General features: G+C 37.4%; 1 protein-coding gene across 6 annotated transcripts in view; it reads left to right on the top strand.

Annotated features, from left to right (window-relative positions):
• Positions 1-16469, top strand: part of PDE4D (phosphodiesterase 4D) — a 710048-nt gene that overhangs the window by 298490 nt on the left and 395089 nt on the right. The window contains exon 1 of one of the 6 annotated variants that reach the window (XM_044384173.3): positions 8474-8954. The exons of the other annotated variants lie outside the window; for them this stretch is intronic. Coding sequence (XP_044240108.1) covers positions 8830-8954 — 125 coding nt within the window. The 5' untranslated portion in view covers positions 8474-8829. Of the gene's footprint in view, positions 1-8473; positions 8955-16469 lie in introns of those variants that run through there. 6 annotated transcript variants of the gene reach the window in all.

Genomic DNA, 16469 nt, shown 5'->3' with positions numbered 1-16469 from the left:
CCTTTCTTTCTTTTTGAATCGGTCACTATAGGAAGAGCAGCCACTCAGACACCTCACAACCCCAGACCCTGACCCTGAGGCTCCTATCTCTGAACTCCTTATGTCCCTCCCCTGCTGCATTTATCTTCCTGTCATTTATCACCTCTCTTACATATTTTACTTACCTGTATGGCCATCTACCTGCCTCTACTGGAATGTCCATTCCATGAAGGCAGGAATATTTGTCTGTGTTATTTGCTCCCAGATTCCTAACACCTAGAATAGTAACTTGGTAAATATTTATTGAATGAATGAATAAAGCTTAAATGTCATGGAAACTGATAGTAGAGAGGTGTCCTGTATCCTCCAGGGTTACCTAACCCATTTTTGGCAGTGCAGGGTTATGAACCAAAGTCACTTGGCTTCAAAACCAGCATCCTCATTCTTGATCTCTCTCTCAATTACAAATAACTCCAGAATGTCCCCGACTATGGATTTGATCCAAGGGGATAACTTTTGTTATCATCTGAACTTCAGAGATATCCAGGTCAGTCTGGATACCTATTCCATGTCTATGCAGATCACTCCTTTACATTTTGTTTTCTCCCTGGCTTTGTTTAATCTGGTTAAATCTATGACGAGTTTCCCTATTATTACTGTTATTGTTTTTGAATCATTAACGTAGATCCTAGAAACAGTGCATGCAGTGATGGATTTAGAGAAGCAATAAAATGTAAGACTCAGTGTTTGCCTTTGAGCTGTTTTCAGTCTAGTGGCTGAGGCAGCCCTGTACGGGTGCAGTCTCAGACCCAGACGATAACCAGATAACTTACAACCCAAACAGTGATACTTTTGAGAATCAAAGGAAGCACTATTTAATAGTCATACTGGGACAGTAGCTTATACTCTTCAGGCAAACTGAAGAATATGGTCCCCTAGTTTAAAAAAGTTTACTATAAAACATGGGGTGCAAGTTCTTTTTGTAACAAATAGTTACTGAGCATCTACTGTATGAAGAGCAATGTACCAGACACTGTGGAGAATTCAAAGATGAGTAAGCCATGGATCTGACCATCTTGTGGTTTACAATCCACTTGAGGAGAGAGAGCAGTAACAACACAATATAAAGAAGTAAATGATGGCTTAGGCTAAATGTAAACTTGATGTAGTATTAGCCAACCACAAGGTTTCAAATAAGATCACTGATATTGTCTCACTTTTCATTTCTATCTCATAGGTGATCATTTGACGTGCATCGTATCATGATGCATGAATTGGACATTGAATGGATTATGTGACTTTTTCTAGTTAAGAGTCAAACCAAAACAAACAAACAAAAAAACAGAAAAAAAAAAGAGAGAGAGAGGGAGAGAGAGACAGACCATTTTCTTCTGTGTGTATGTAAAGTAGATGTTCAACTCATGCTGGCTGGCTGGCCAACTGACTGAGGTATAGGAAAATGAGTTGATGTATTTTTTAAAAATCATCTAGCAACCAGATATAGAACAATCTTTGCCAAAGACACCTCCTCTTTGCTTGACCAATTAGTCTCTTTGCTTGACCAACTAGAAGAAGAACTTAGAGCATGATTATTTTTCATCTTCAGACTTTATGATGATATAAGAAATTTGGTTATTTGGAAATAAGCTTAAAAGTGCTTTAATTCTTTCCACTGGTTCCTACTGTTGGATATTCTTTCACAGCTGAATTTTGGCAACAGTGTATATCTTGGCAAGGAGACTGTGCTTTTTAAGGATGAAAGTGTGGGAAGTAGTATAGGACATCTGTTGAAGAAGTCATGTTGTCAAAGCCCATTATGTATATAAAACTCATTTGTTTCCATTTCCATACCTTTTAAAGCAAAATGTCACTCCCTTTAACATTCAAACAGTTTACTAAAAAACTTGGAGATATGAATTGTGTGGGCCCACCTGAAATTTCAATGAATGAGCAGCATTTTATTCAGTTGATTTTATTGCTACTTTAACTCAGCCTAAACTTCGGGTATCTAATGGGTTTGTTAAGATAAGATTATCAGCAGTCATAGGCAGTTATTGGGAGTGAAATTGAAACCAACAGAATTCCCTGTCCTTGGATTAAACAAAACTGAGAACAAGCAGAAATAACTTAGCTTCTTTTATTCCTGATTTCTTCTTCTAAGGTATTATTAATGCTTGGTCCAAGCGCTCTTCCCCCTTATTGCAGTCAGTTTAATAAATTTAACTTTATGTGATCAATAGGTTTCTGTTGGGCTTTTGAAGAATTGACAGTTGACAAATAAAATAAGAATTTGAGAGAAATTGCTCCCAACGTGGACTCTACAGATGAATAAAACTTTTTAAGAAATTCAGAACCTATGGTTCATTCATCCCCAAATTCCCTTCTTTTGAAATGAAGCGGCTTATTGATTTAAATAAAAGTTATTCTTGCTATAAAGTTGAGTTAGGCCTACTGACTTTGATTTATGGTGTTTTATGTTCTTTAAGTTCTAAAAGGCATACAGTTGAGTCTCATTGGTTTTTGCAATCTGAGGAACTGAGTCATGCTAATAAAATTTCCAAGAGAAGAATAACTTATACGTTGTAATGTTAGCACTGTCCTTTATAACTAAAGACATAACTGGTCCAAGAAAAACACCATTTCTATGTGACTCGCATTTTCTAGATAGTTCTGCTTTAAGAAGCCAAATTGTACATCAGGAAGTTGCTTCTGAATGTCAGTCAGATCAGGGGGAGTTGTATCTTCTTAAGGAGGTGTTAAGCTTTTTCACTTTTCACTATATTTCACTTTATAATTATTCTTTAAGAATTTTTCCATGGGGTGCCTGGGTGGCTCAGGCAGTTGAGCTTTAGACTCTTGATTTTGGCTGGGGTCATGATCTCAAGGTCATGAGACCTTGAGCCCTGCATCAAGTCCATGCTCAAAGGGGAGTCTGCTTAAGTTTCTGTCCCTCTCCCTCTGCCCCTCCTTCTACTCACATGTTCTAAATAAATGAATAAATAAATGAATAAATAAATAAATAAATAAAATCTTAACAAAAATTCCGTATAAATAACTAAAACAAGTTAGTTGGATTTAGAATACTCAAGACTGTTGTTATTATAAATTATTTTTTTTCCAATGTCAGCAAGACCACTACCCCCTCTATTTGTATTTACAATTATCCTATTGTCCTCCCTTATTTTAGTACATTTTCAAAGTACTATCATTGCCAAAGTTTACAGATTTATTTTCATTGAAATGTGTTTCCTAATAATAAATAAGGGAGCACTTTAATAAACCTTAATGGTATACATTTTTGAAAACAGTTCTGTGGTCTGTGAATCTCACCCATACTGTGATTTCTTATTAGCTTTAGTCCCAAAGGATACCCAGATTTTAGGGCCTCCCTTATTTATAACAACTATATTCCCTTTTAGTTCACTAATTAAATTAGAGTAATACTTCGCTACTTCTACAGCTGTACATGAAGACATGCAAAAATGCCACAGACACCAAACACAAAGAAAAAGTCATCACCATTTCTCTTATTCTCTGCTATGAAATTTGCTAATTGATCACAATCAATAATTTTAATTTTTAGTTGATAAGTCCAAATTTTGAAATTTTAATAACAATGTCATTTTTGTTATTAAAATAGTAAAGCAAGAGACATCTAGAATATTTAGATAACATAGATAATCTCATTCTGTTACACTGTCCTATAACTTAATTTTTTATTAAGTTGATGTTTATGAATACTTTTCCGAGTCTTTAAGTATTGGACATTAAGGATATTTCACTATTTTGGAAAACACTGTGGACTTCTGGAATTCCCTTCTGATTGAAGCCATTTTGTACAAGCTGTGTGAAATGTTATACATTCAGTATTTAAGAAATGGGTTATCAGAAAAGTCAAATGTATTAAAATAAGTAGCTACCCCTTAATAGGGCAAGATTGATTAATTAATTGATTTTGAATTTGCCTGTCTCAAAAGGTCGCAAAGCATAGAACAGGATTAAATAAAGCTATAATCACAAGTTTATTCAAACGCTGGAATAACTACTTTTGATCATTTTTATTTATTGAATGGAAACTGTCAAACCAGACAGACACATCTCCATCACCTCCAACTAAAATCCATATATGTCCCTCACTCCCTGAGAAAAGACGTTGCTCTCGTATTACAGCCTGTGCTCTTTGTGAAATATTTCTGTCTGCTAGCATACAGCGAATAGCGCCTCTACTTCCAATGTATTTCAGTAGCAGATATTTTTATTATTATTCTGGAGGAGTGGCTAAAATGAGGAAGTTAAGGAGAGGGTTAAGCAGGTCTTTGGAGCATCCAGCACCTTGTGATTTCAGCTGCTTTATTTAACAAGTAAGTGTTGTTCTGGGCGCTGGTGTTGCAAAGTACAAATAAAGCAGAATTCCTGCCCTCCAGAAACGATAGTTCCACCATGAGGAGTTATAAATGTATCAACAGCTATGAAACAATATGCTCTAGTCATATGTAGATGGGGAAAATAGGTAACAGGCATCTAAATAAAAATGAGGAACAAAGAGTGAGTTTTGGGGAAGAGACAACACTTGGAAACAGCCACACGTAGAAGGGAGACAGAAATGCTCTGGTCAAGAGGGCTTATCGTCTTTGAAGGGCCACTGGTGTGAATGAGCAGGCTGTGCGCAGGACATAACCAGGGTTACTTGAGGCAGATACAGGAGGGAGGTCAGAGCATGACCATAGGGGATCCCTGTGCTAAGCTTTGGAACTTAAATTGTGACCTTCATCACTAAAGAAATGGGGAGCCATTGAATGATTCTAAGCAAAGAGAATCACATATTCAAATTTCCATTTTATAATGATCCACATGGCATTCCAGTGAAGGATAGAATTAAGGAGGAGAAGGCTGAAAGTATTAACTCTAGGCAAATTATGGGGGGATGAGATAAATAAGATAGATAATAAGGAAATTACTATCTGTAGAGAGGGACAATTTGGTCTGGTCTTTGGAGCCAGATTAACTGGTTCCTAACTCGGACTCCACCACTGAACATGCTGTGTGACCTGGGGCACGTGTCTCATTTCTCCTTTGCCTTGTTTTGCTTACCTACAAAATGAGCATAACGATAGTGTCCAACTCATGCAATTTCATGAAGATTAAAGGAGCGAATTACTATCATTAATAGTGTCTAGCACCATAAAAATCATCTGATCAATATTAGCTATTATTTATTGTTACCATTAATACTATTGTTAATATAATGTTATTGTAATAATATAACATTATTATAATTTTACAATAATGCAATATATTATTTTTAATATAATATTATTTAGCATTCATGTCTCTAGGCTTTGTGCCCTGATTAGAAGTGATTGTCTTATGGTTGGTTGAATGGGATAGTGTCAGAGAACATAGAAAGAAATGCATTTTGAGGGTAGAGAAAGAGAATAGTGTGAATTACATTCTAAATGCTGGAATGAGGTATCTGTGGGACTTCCAGATGGAATTTTCTCATGAGCATTTGATTATAACAGGAGAAAGGTATGGACTATGGAAAAAGATGTGCAAGTTTTTGACCCCAGGATTATTGCTCTTCGGTGTGGGTGTGGCAGAGAGCACAAAGTGTGGTGAGGGAGGGAGTCCTTCCCAGCCATAAGCAAAGGGAAATGATTCAGTCAGTTCTTATTCTCTGACATGGTCATGAACAGATGATATCCTCATGTCCTGAAAGAATTCCTCCAGGTTTAAAATTGCCAAACTCAGGCCAGGTTAGAACTAACAGCTAAAAGAATCATCTTTAATAAATATTGGAAGTCCTGTGGCCTCAAAATTTTGCTTGCTAGCATTTGCTTTTAATTGCTGTTAAGGACGTTACTAACATCGCAAACTCTAGTGCAATGAAAAATATTGATGTTCTAGATAGTCTAGTGTGATACCTGCCCTTGTTTGCGTGTTCTCAAGAGCTTAGAATCATGGGAGTGATGAGTGAGATTTGACTCTGTGCCCATCCCACCACAGAAATCCCAGAAATGTCAGTGGGTAGTATGGTGACAAACGTATCGTTAAAAAAAAAAAAAAAAAAAAAAAAAAGTCAGTGGGTAGGCCTGGTCATTGTCTGGTGTGATTGGAACTCTATTTTACTGTAAACCCGTTACAGACTGTGGTTCTAATCTGTAGATGAATTTAGCTTCCCCGGTGTGTTTTTATTTTCTCAAAGGAAAAGTCTCCAACTACCTCCATCCAGTCTCAGAGAAAGGGAATTGTGGAAGACAGGATGATTTGAGTTTCCCTCAGAGGCCGCTGCCTGCTAATTGGCCAACGTTCTCACAAATTCTAGATTCTTGGCAGGATGGATTTTAGCAGTAATCTCTTCTCATCCCAATTTAAGTACAAGTAATCCCCATGAGACCCTGCCAGGCTCATGGTAAATCATTGACCAGGTACAAGCAAAAATGCCCCTGCTAAGAAAACCAAGAATTTTACCCATCCCAGGACACATATTTCCCTCCCATAGAAGTTTATGTCTTACTCTTCACTTTTTTATTTTTCTCCTTTTTAGGAAATTCTTATGTGAAGCAGCTCTTATTTTCTAATACTGGACAAAGACCCCTAAATTAGCTTACAAATAAAAATACTGCACATTTGTTCTTAGGACTCTACGACGAGGCAGTAGGTCCAAAGGGCCCCGTAAATTCAAAAACCATAAATTATACACAGTTGTGCATCACAATTAAGTGGTAGTCATTAAGCACTACCTCCACATTGTAAAATTATGTGACTTGCCTCAAATTATGAACTATAATCCTAATTAAGAAAGAGTAGAAGCATAGCAGGGACTCCCTCCCTATTTTATCTTCTTTAATTATGCAAATTAAGCAGCAAATTCTCTATGTTTTGCTTAGATTTTTTTCTCATTGTGATGGAGAGTCTTTTGGCTGGTAGATTTTAGTTCAGATAGGCTGCTCTTATCTTTGTAGGCACCTCAATAACAGTTTCCTGTTAGCCAGGAACTGTCTGCAGTCCCTGGATGCATTTTGGAGAGGTGGCTTTGAGCATCATTAGATAGTGTTGTCAAGAGTGTGGGGAAATGGACATCTTTCTGCATGACTTGTAAGAGGGTGAACTGCTGGAGCCTATTAAAGGTAAAACCGTATGTAGTTTGTGATCTTGCAACCTAGTTCCAGAAATAAAAGCACCAACCAGTAAGAATATATTAACAAATGTGTTTATTGTTTATAGAAGTTCAGAATTATATGTCTGCCAGTAACGGATTGGCTGCATAAATAACGCATCTATTCTATGGAATCTTATGTAACTATTAAAAAGAACACACTAGATCTCTATGCATTTACTGAAAAATCATTCATGATTTTTTTAAGTACAAAAATACTTAGGATTATGTATAGTATAAGCCTAGTTTGTGCAAAAAGGAAAGAGATAGGTTGTCAGTGTGTGTGTGTGTGTGTGTATATTATGTGTCTACATTTACATTGATATAATTAGCATAAAGAAAAGGTAGGATTAACAGGAAGGAAATGAGAAGCATTTTTTATTTGTACATCTCTGTGTCATTTGAGATGTTAAAATGCACATGCATCATTTCATAATAAAAAATATATAAAAAAGAATCATTGGACAAAAATGCTTATTATGAACTGGAAAACCATCTTCCCTTCTGAACTTAAAAAAAATTCTAAATTTAAATGATGTCTGTTATTTAAACCCAAACAGTGTCTGAACTTGGCCACTACACAATAGAATATGGCTTTCTCTCAGCAACTTTGTGTTTGTTCAGGTTCCGGACTCTTAAATAAATAGGTTGTGTTTATTCAAATCCTAGATAAGAAATCATTTTCAAATATAAAAATCACCCTTCACAGTACTCTGAACTCCTCCTATCTGGAGGCTCCACACAAGAGCCTCAGCGGTTTTGTTGCTAGAACCCTAAGAAATGTGGTACGGGCTAGTGAGAACTGTGGGCGGATTAAAGCTGGAACTTGGCTCTGATTCCACTGCCTTACGTGGACTTACTTGGTGTCATTTGCAGTTTCTACAATTTGTCTCTTGCTGTTACGGAAAACTGACTTACAAACAATTGTTAAAGAAGATCCTATCAATTTTTCAATAGATCTTAATCCAGTGAGCAGATAGAGGTTGCATTTCTTAAAGAATGTTTCTAATAAGAAAAAAAAGTCAATATCAAAGTCAAAATGTTAGTGAATAAAGGCCTTAGCTTACAATTTTTATGTTCCTGAGAAGCTGAGTTCAGTCCTATTGTGAACAGTAATTTATAAATAAGAACCCACAATTTTTTGACCGGAAAATTGGAAAAGCCCCTGTAATCATTTCCATCTCATTTTCTACATATCTGTATCATCAATTTAGCAAACAATTTTCCCCTTTTGAAAATATACCAAATAATTGATTATTTCCTCCTTATCAGATGCATGCTTGGTGTATAGGTAAATAACTGATTTCCCAACCACTGTCACATTAGGTTGATGTTCTTTTAGACATTAGACACAAATGGATTAAACCACGCTGCCTACTCAGAGATTTGGTTGGAGTGGAAATAGGGTTTTGTGGAGCTACAGAATTTCTACTTCATCTGCTCAGCCAATAATTGTCAGAGCACGACTCTGGTTAGAAATAAGCAACAAGCTTCCTGTATTCATGAACAGAAAACAAGGTAGCGCGTGTAGCCCGGGAGAAACACGCGTTTACTTTTGAAGAAAAGCAGCACCCAGCGACCAGTGAGCAGCATATGTCTGAAATCCATTATCTGACATGTTCTTTCCAGCGTTCCCAGGAATGCTGGTCTGACTACTAAGATTTGTTTTTACTTCCTGTCTTTTGGATAAAATGAGTTTGCCAACCGGCTGTGAGTACCTAACGCTGGGGAAGGTAGCTAGATTCCGAAGCCCTTATGTTCATGGATCGCCTTATGCAATCAACAAGCCAATTGATATTAAGCCACAGAGGAGACGGTAATGCTTTCCTTTCTTCTAGCTGTTTGTCAGTGAAATTGTGTTTTGTTACCTTTTGGTAGCTGCTTTGGAGGTCTGCTGAGGTGGGAGGGTCACAGTGAGGGATTACTTTTAAAATTCAGCATACTGAACAGTTAGGAAAAAAATTAACCAAAGAAAAAAGCTGGAAAATATTCTTAGCTGTTCAGCAAAAGCTGATCTGTTTTCAGGGTCTGTAGATTTTAAGATTTTGAAACATGGTTAGTGTTTGTACTACCATCAGAATCACCCATAATGAATATTTGAAAGAGGACTTAGCCGAATAATGGGTATATTTATTAATGGCTCTTATTACCCAATGTCCATTATCTCATCTCCCCATAACATTCCTCAAGGCCAATGTGCAATAATTATGTTAAAATTCTACTAAAAGCATTAATTTTCATGTGTCACTATGGAGGCAAGAATAGGGATAGATATTTTTCCTCTAAAGAAAATGTCATTTGTATATCAGTGTTCCAGGATTCTGCTAACTCCATACACCCCCACACCACACATACATGCGTATACACACACACACACACACACACACACACACACACACACACTACACAGGCACTCAGGCTGTGTAATTAGGAATCTCAAAGTTGAGCTCAGTGTTTTCATTAGAAGGAAAGAGGATGTGCAATAATTAAACCTGTTCTGTCTTCCAGCATTTTTGTGCAGTTTCAGAACAGGGATGATATGTTTGACTTGTGGGTCCAAAAATCATTTCTCAGTTTTGGTTTTAAACAAAGTCATTTTATTCAGCATTTCACAGTGAACGTCAAAAGCGTTTTATAAGGATGTTCCATTCTGTCTGTGAAAATGCCAGTTGTCCCTAAGTTGATGAAGTCTTGGAAGAAAATCTAAAATTCTAAAAGTAACATGTTTTGCTTAAAGATTATCATTATCATCTTACTCTTCTACTTTTCTTTTTCTAATAACACACACACAAACTCACAGAGAGAGCATACCTTTTGCCAGGCTTGACCTGGTTATAAGCATGAAGTAACATTCAGACATTTGACTGATTAAAAAAAAAAAAAAATCCAAACCTTCGGAAATGGCTTGGGGTTAGTTTTTCAACCGAAGGGGGGAAAAAGTGGGGGGAGGTGGTTATGATTTGATGGGATTGAACTTTTTAAATGTTTTTGAGGGAAAATATTTTATTCTTTTCCCCAGGGTATCAAGGTTTTTCTGTCCAATTCTAGCACCATCTGAATTTATAACAGGCTAACAGCAACTAACAACTATTTTAAGATCCTTCAGGAAAACGTCCTGAGACACACAACCTATCTCAGTTGCTGCCTCCTCACTCCCTTCTGTAATGAGTGGTGTGATACAAGCAGCACTGGAAGTTGCCAAGTACATGTAGATGTTATGTCCCTAGTCATGTTACCTTATTTTTTTCTGCTTAAAAGTAATCAACTTTCTATGAAAGTTAGAGGAATCATATGTTGATGTAAACTGATGTATATGTGCTTAGAACGTGGACTCTTAGCATACTGTATTGTAACCAGGCAATTGCAGACTCACCGTCAATCACTTTTGACATTGAGCATCACACTGTATTTTGCAAGCAAGTATTCTTGCAAGGCTTTTGGCAATAACCAGCCTTTTGTAGCATAGACCTTGAATTGTAAAAATGTCAGGTCCGACTTTTCTTTCAGCGTAATACATTGCTTATATAGAGAAAGTAAATCAAATAGATGGCTTTCTGTGAAATGACATGTAATCATTAAATCATTATATCTAAAGCTTTTATCCCATGGGAGTATGACAACAAACATGTAATGGTAACAGTGGTTGGAGGGGGTAGACGAATGAATGAAGATGCAAATTGTAGAGACTGTATTTTTACCATAGAACTCATTTTTTTTAAGTTGTACATTTTAAAACCTTTATTTGAACTTCTTCTAGTCTGCTAAGAAAATAGTACACCTGGAATGGTGGTAGGTTATCATCCTAAAGCCACTAAAATCTACCCCAAATTAAACAGTTAAGTTTTCAGGAGTGCTTGCTAGGACTCATTCAAGATTTGTCTAAAACAACATGTTTAAGTTTATAGTCATGTAGTCACAGTTGTGCTCTTTGGGCAAAAGGACATTGCTTTCTTAATTACTAAAAGGAAGGAAGGAAGGACAGAAGGCAAGAGAGGGAAAAAGAAAGAAATCTCAAGAAGAGGGACTGTATGTTGATGCTGTAACCTATTCAGTGAAGCATAAAAATTGAGGTGATAAAAAGAAATTTGACTTTTCACTAAATTGGGAGGCTAAAGTAGGAAATCTAATCATAAATGCAAAATATAGCTCAATGTATTTATTTTTTTAAAGATATTTATTATTTATTTGAGAGAGAGAGAGAGCACAAGCAGGGGGAGGGACAGAGGAAGAGGGAGAAGCAGACTCCCTGCTGAGCTGGGAGCCCAATGTAGGACTCAGTCCCAGGACCCTTGGATCATGACCTGAGCCGAAGGCAGACATGCAACCAATTGAGCCACCCAGGCATCCCAAAATATAGCTCAATTTTTAACAAATATATCCTTATTTATACTGCCTTATTGAAAGAACAGCATGTTTTCTTGGAACACAGGGGAAATAATTTCCAAATTAAAAATTAGCTATATTAGAAGTGTGTCCACATGGTTATTTAATAGTTCTTAATTTTTATTTCAAGCATCAATGAAGACATTAACAAAGCAGTTAACACTGCTAAATCTTAATTAAGCTCAATGTTGAAGAGAATGGCAGTCCTGCCATCTGTGATCTTAATGATTTTCCATATTCTTGAGTTTAAATTTTTTTCCTTTTGTTTGTAGAGTCCACAAAATCTAGAGCTCTATTTTAACTCCTGAAAGAAATAGAATTTCCTTTTAATTTTATGAAACTTTGATGTCTTAATTTAATACATAAAAAATGATTATCAGATTTAATTTGGCTCTTCCACTCCCTTCTCACCCAGTTAGGCTGCAGGTTTTTGATCATGTAGATCATGTCTTGTTTGTTGTTCTATTTTTAGTGCCCAGCAAAGAGCCCAGCACACATCAGAGGATAAGTGCTTGTTTAATAAATAAATGATGAGAAAGTGTTTGTTACCCATCCCGGCACAGACATATGTATCACTCCGTGGGTGCTACCATATAGTCTTTGGCAAGACTTTGCCTCTGCTGTTCTTCTGAATCAGTTGTATTCTCCTTCCTTATTTACCTATAGAAGCTACATGCAGCAGTGACTTTGGACTACGGACTCAAGTGGTTGGGGATCACAGCTTTTGTTATTACCAGTTCAGCAAAGCAGAACCTGAAAGTCATTTCTGTATTCATAAGTATATATATAAAGCTCCATGTGGTAGAAAGGAGGAGGAAAAGTCAATGCGGGAGTGGGCAGAGGGGAGCTCCTAGAGGGGGAAATAGCTTGCAACAATAAGAAATGAGATATAAGCACATAAATTCACAAAATAAGTTAGCAAAATTATGAAATGTAAGCCCTGGTTCTGTTTGTCCTGCTGTAATGTAAAACTCACAGAAATGTGTATCAAAATAGAAAACAAAACGAAGGGAGTGAAGAGATGAGACAGAGCTCACTAGCACCCCAACGTTGTGGAAAGCATCTGTGCTCTAGCGCACCGCCTTTCACAGCCAAGTGCAACGCTGGGTCTCCGCCAGCCCTCTGCCCAGATATCCAGTGCCTCTACGCTGTGTCTCCGGCTTCTTCTTATCCCCGTCTGCTTCTCTCATAGACGCTCTGGCCTCTTTTTCTCTAAATCCTGGAGGTGGGCTTGTTCTATTTACTCTCTCTGGGATTAGGAAAAGGCAGGATACAAAAAGCCAAAAGACAGGAATAAAAATAATGAGTTTGAGTGCGTGTTAATCAGCCCATTTCTCTTCGGGGATCAATTACAAAGTTTCTAACTTAGATGTCTGACCAACGGTCAAGCTATTCGTTGACTCAGATGGTGTATTATTGTGCTAGGACTGCTATAACAAAATACAACAGGCAGAGTGGCTTAAGCAATAGAAGTTTATTTTCTCACATCTCTGGAGGCTGGCAGGTCAAGATCAATCTGTCAGCCTGGTTGGTTTCTCCCGAGGCCTCTCTTCTTGGCCTGCAGATGGCCGCCTTCTCCCTGTGTCCTCACATGGTCATTCCTCTGTGTGTGCGTTCCTGGTGTCTGTGCGTGTCCAAATTTACTCTTCTGATAAGAACACCGGGTAGACTGGATTAAAGCTCACCCTAATGGCCTCATTGATTACCTCTTTAAAGACTGTCTCAGATACAGTCCCATTCTGAGGTACTGGGGATTAGGGATGCAGCATATGAATTTTGGGGAGATCCAATTCAGCACATAACAAATTGTATCTATAGAAATGATTTGCTAGTAATGACTATAGAGAAGGATAGGAATTGTGCTATGATTCCAACATAATCAGTGAACTCATGTTCATAAAAATGTATTTCATCAGTGAGTCTGAACCTGCAGGAGTGAGGCATTACAGAGTACAAAAAAATACTTCTCACTTTTTGTACCAAAGAAAACAGTTACACATTATGAACAACCAATCTTCATCAAATAGAACCTCTTTCATTTGGAATCTGTAATCATTCAGACAGAGCGTAGACCAGCATTCGCTTTTTATAGTCTTTTATTTTTATTTTTTAAGATTTTATTTATTTAATAAATAAATAAATAGAGAGTGAGCAGAGGGGGGGGGAGAGAGAGAGAGAGAGAGAGAGAGAGAAACAGACTCACTGCTGAGCAGGAAGCCTGATGTGGGGCTCGATCCCAGGACCTGGAGATATGACCTGAGCCAAAGGCAGATGCTTAACGGTAACTGAGCCATCCAGGCGCCCCTATGGTCTTTTATTTGAAATGGGTATTAAATTATCAATGTAGCCAATAGTTCTCAACTAGGGCAGTTTTACTCACAGGGGTATTTGGTAACGTCTAGGGACATTTTTAATATTCATACGTTGGAAGGTGGCTAATGGTATCAAGATAAGTAGAGAACAGGGATGTAGTTAAATTGCATATAACATGTAAGACAGCCTCTACAACAAAGAGTTATTTGACCCCCAAATCTCATAGCGCTGAGATTGAGAAAACCTTATGTAAATGTATTGGGTTGGGGAGTACTTTGAAGCTCTCTGAAAACCTTTATTTATAACCAGACTATTGATATTTTTCATGTATTCCTAAGAACACTTTCTCTTCTCTTTCACATAGTAACCAATTGATAATATTCTCTTAGCCTGGTTAAAAAAAAGACAGCTGCCACAGTTTTTAAATGGTCTAAAATATTCTGTGATTCAAACTGTCCAGTCTTCTGATTTGTCTGAATTAGTGGCTTTATTGCATTGTCAGGGCCTATTATTCTTTCAGTAGAGGTACTACTGAGATTTCATTACAGAAAGCAGAATAAATGATCTAATACATTCTTAGAGCTCCAGGCTAGGTGCTAAACATTGATCTGCTTTTCAAAGTGAAGTGAAAAATACTAGGTGAAATTACACAGAAGATAACGAATATTAAGTGATCGTGCTGTTGGCCTGGTATAATGAAGCTCTCCTGGACCCTTGCCACCCACCCCCACACCGACAAGCCCGGGCACATTCACTGTGAATGTGTGAGCCATGCGTATGTTTTCCTCGTAACCAGCTTACCCTGATAGCAAAGAGCACGTTTCATAAAGGGAAAACTCTGAGGGAAAGGGAGTGCTTTCTTTGACGAAAGGTCCTTCTTTTCACTAAATAAAATTTGTAATTACCCTCGGGATATCTTCCAAACCTCCTCACACCTAGGTAAAAATTGTTGGCGGTAACACTTCAAACTAGAATGTATTTCCAGTTTCCTCATTCTCTCCTCGGTTCCAAAGTAGTACATCTAACTGCCTGTGATCCAAAGGTCCTGCAGAGAACCGAAGTTCAAGATATTTGAAACTAAAATGACCCAGGGAGTCTCACCATCTTCCTCAGTGATCGATGGTGAGCCAAGAAGTCCTCCTCCATGCTTCCTCCCTTCCGTCTAACTGCTCCACCACTAGCTGGTGGCAGGTGCATTCTTCCCCTTCCCTTTGTTGCCATCCCCACTATGCCACCCTAAGCCAAGCCCTGGGGCTCTTTTGCCTGAAAGACCGCTAACCTCATAATTGGTGTCTTTATTCAACTATCATCCTTGTTCTGACTCGTCCACAGATTAATTTTCTCAAATTTCCTCATGATACCGCCACACCTTATAGCAGTAGCTTTTCATTGCCTTCAAAAAAAAAAAAATCTAAATTCCAAATGATGATGATCTGTTCCCTTCTGATCTCTCTATCCTTGTAAATTTCTCTCATCACCTACTATACCCCGCATTTTGGGTGTAAAGAAGTACTGACCATACGTCTGAGTTTGTCTACAATTCCCCTCTCCCTGTATTTTGTTACCCAACTAATCCTGGGATCTTTTTCATTAAGCCTTTTCTAATTCCCTGTTTCCAAATGGGAGTTTCTCCTTCAGCTAGCACCTCTTCCTTTTCTAACATGTCTATCACAGCTTCCTTGTAATGAACCTTAATCATTTGTATATTTCATATCTTTCTTCCTCCTTAAGAATGGTGTGAGGGAAACAGCTGTTTTAGGGAGAATAGTTTGGCTATGGCGTATGACACAAATTCAAATGGAAAAGACTTAAGCCCTATCCTAGTAGAAGCAAGTGGTGTAAAATCTTGACAAGGACAGTTTCATTACAACTACAAAATACATAAATATGTGATTAGAGTTGTGAGAACTGCTCAAAAGGAGGCAAGAGCCCACTAAGAGTATATGAATAGGTCCCTAATATAGTCTGCACATTTGGAAAATGTTCGCCTGGGGATGATGGGGCCTGAAGATGAGCAACATGTTCTGTGGAGAACTGTTAAACTAAAACAATAAGGTGTCCAAAATATAATGAGACAGGGAGGAGAGTGGCAGAAACAAAGTGGAGAAGATAGGGAAGGATAAGGCTCTTTTTTAAAAGTGACTTTTCTAAATAATACATTTCGTTTTAGAGGGAAACATTAAATAATTTTTAATTTATTCACTGGAAATGCGATCTAAGAACATATTATTAGTGTCTTATTTATGACTTGGAATTTTTAAACATTGAAATAAACAGGAGATAATATCTTCCAAGCGAAGTTTTAAAAAAAAAAGGTCAGTTTTCCAATCCATTGCCAGCTGCAAGGAATAAATAAAAAGTCATAAACATTAACCTTTGTCCTTCTGCATTCACCCATCACCAAACCATACCTGTGCCAAAAGGAGTAGAATGGGACCATTGAGAATACTTAGAATGTTTAACGCCAGTGAAGTGCAGTAGACTCTATGTAATCACAGTGACCTTCCTGTGTTAGTCATATTTCTATATCCAATTAGAGATGTTAAATTACTTAATACTTCAAATTTTTTTTCGTTGTTGTTGTTTTGTTGTTGTTATTTTCTAGTTTTCCATGGCTTAGCTCTTGCACTGAGCA

The sequence above is a fragment of the Ursus arctos genome, unplaced genomic scaffold (assembly GCF_023065955.2).
Source record: "Ursus arctos isolate Adak ecotype North America unplaced genomic scaffold, UrsArc2.0 scaffold_5, whole genome shotgun sequence".
NCBI lineage: Eukaryota > Metazoa > Chordata > Mammalia > Carnivora > Ursidae > Ursus > Ursus arctos.
Note: the sequence above shows the minus strand (reverse complement) of the source record. Positions and strands in the feature narration are given on the sequence as shown.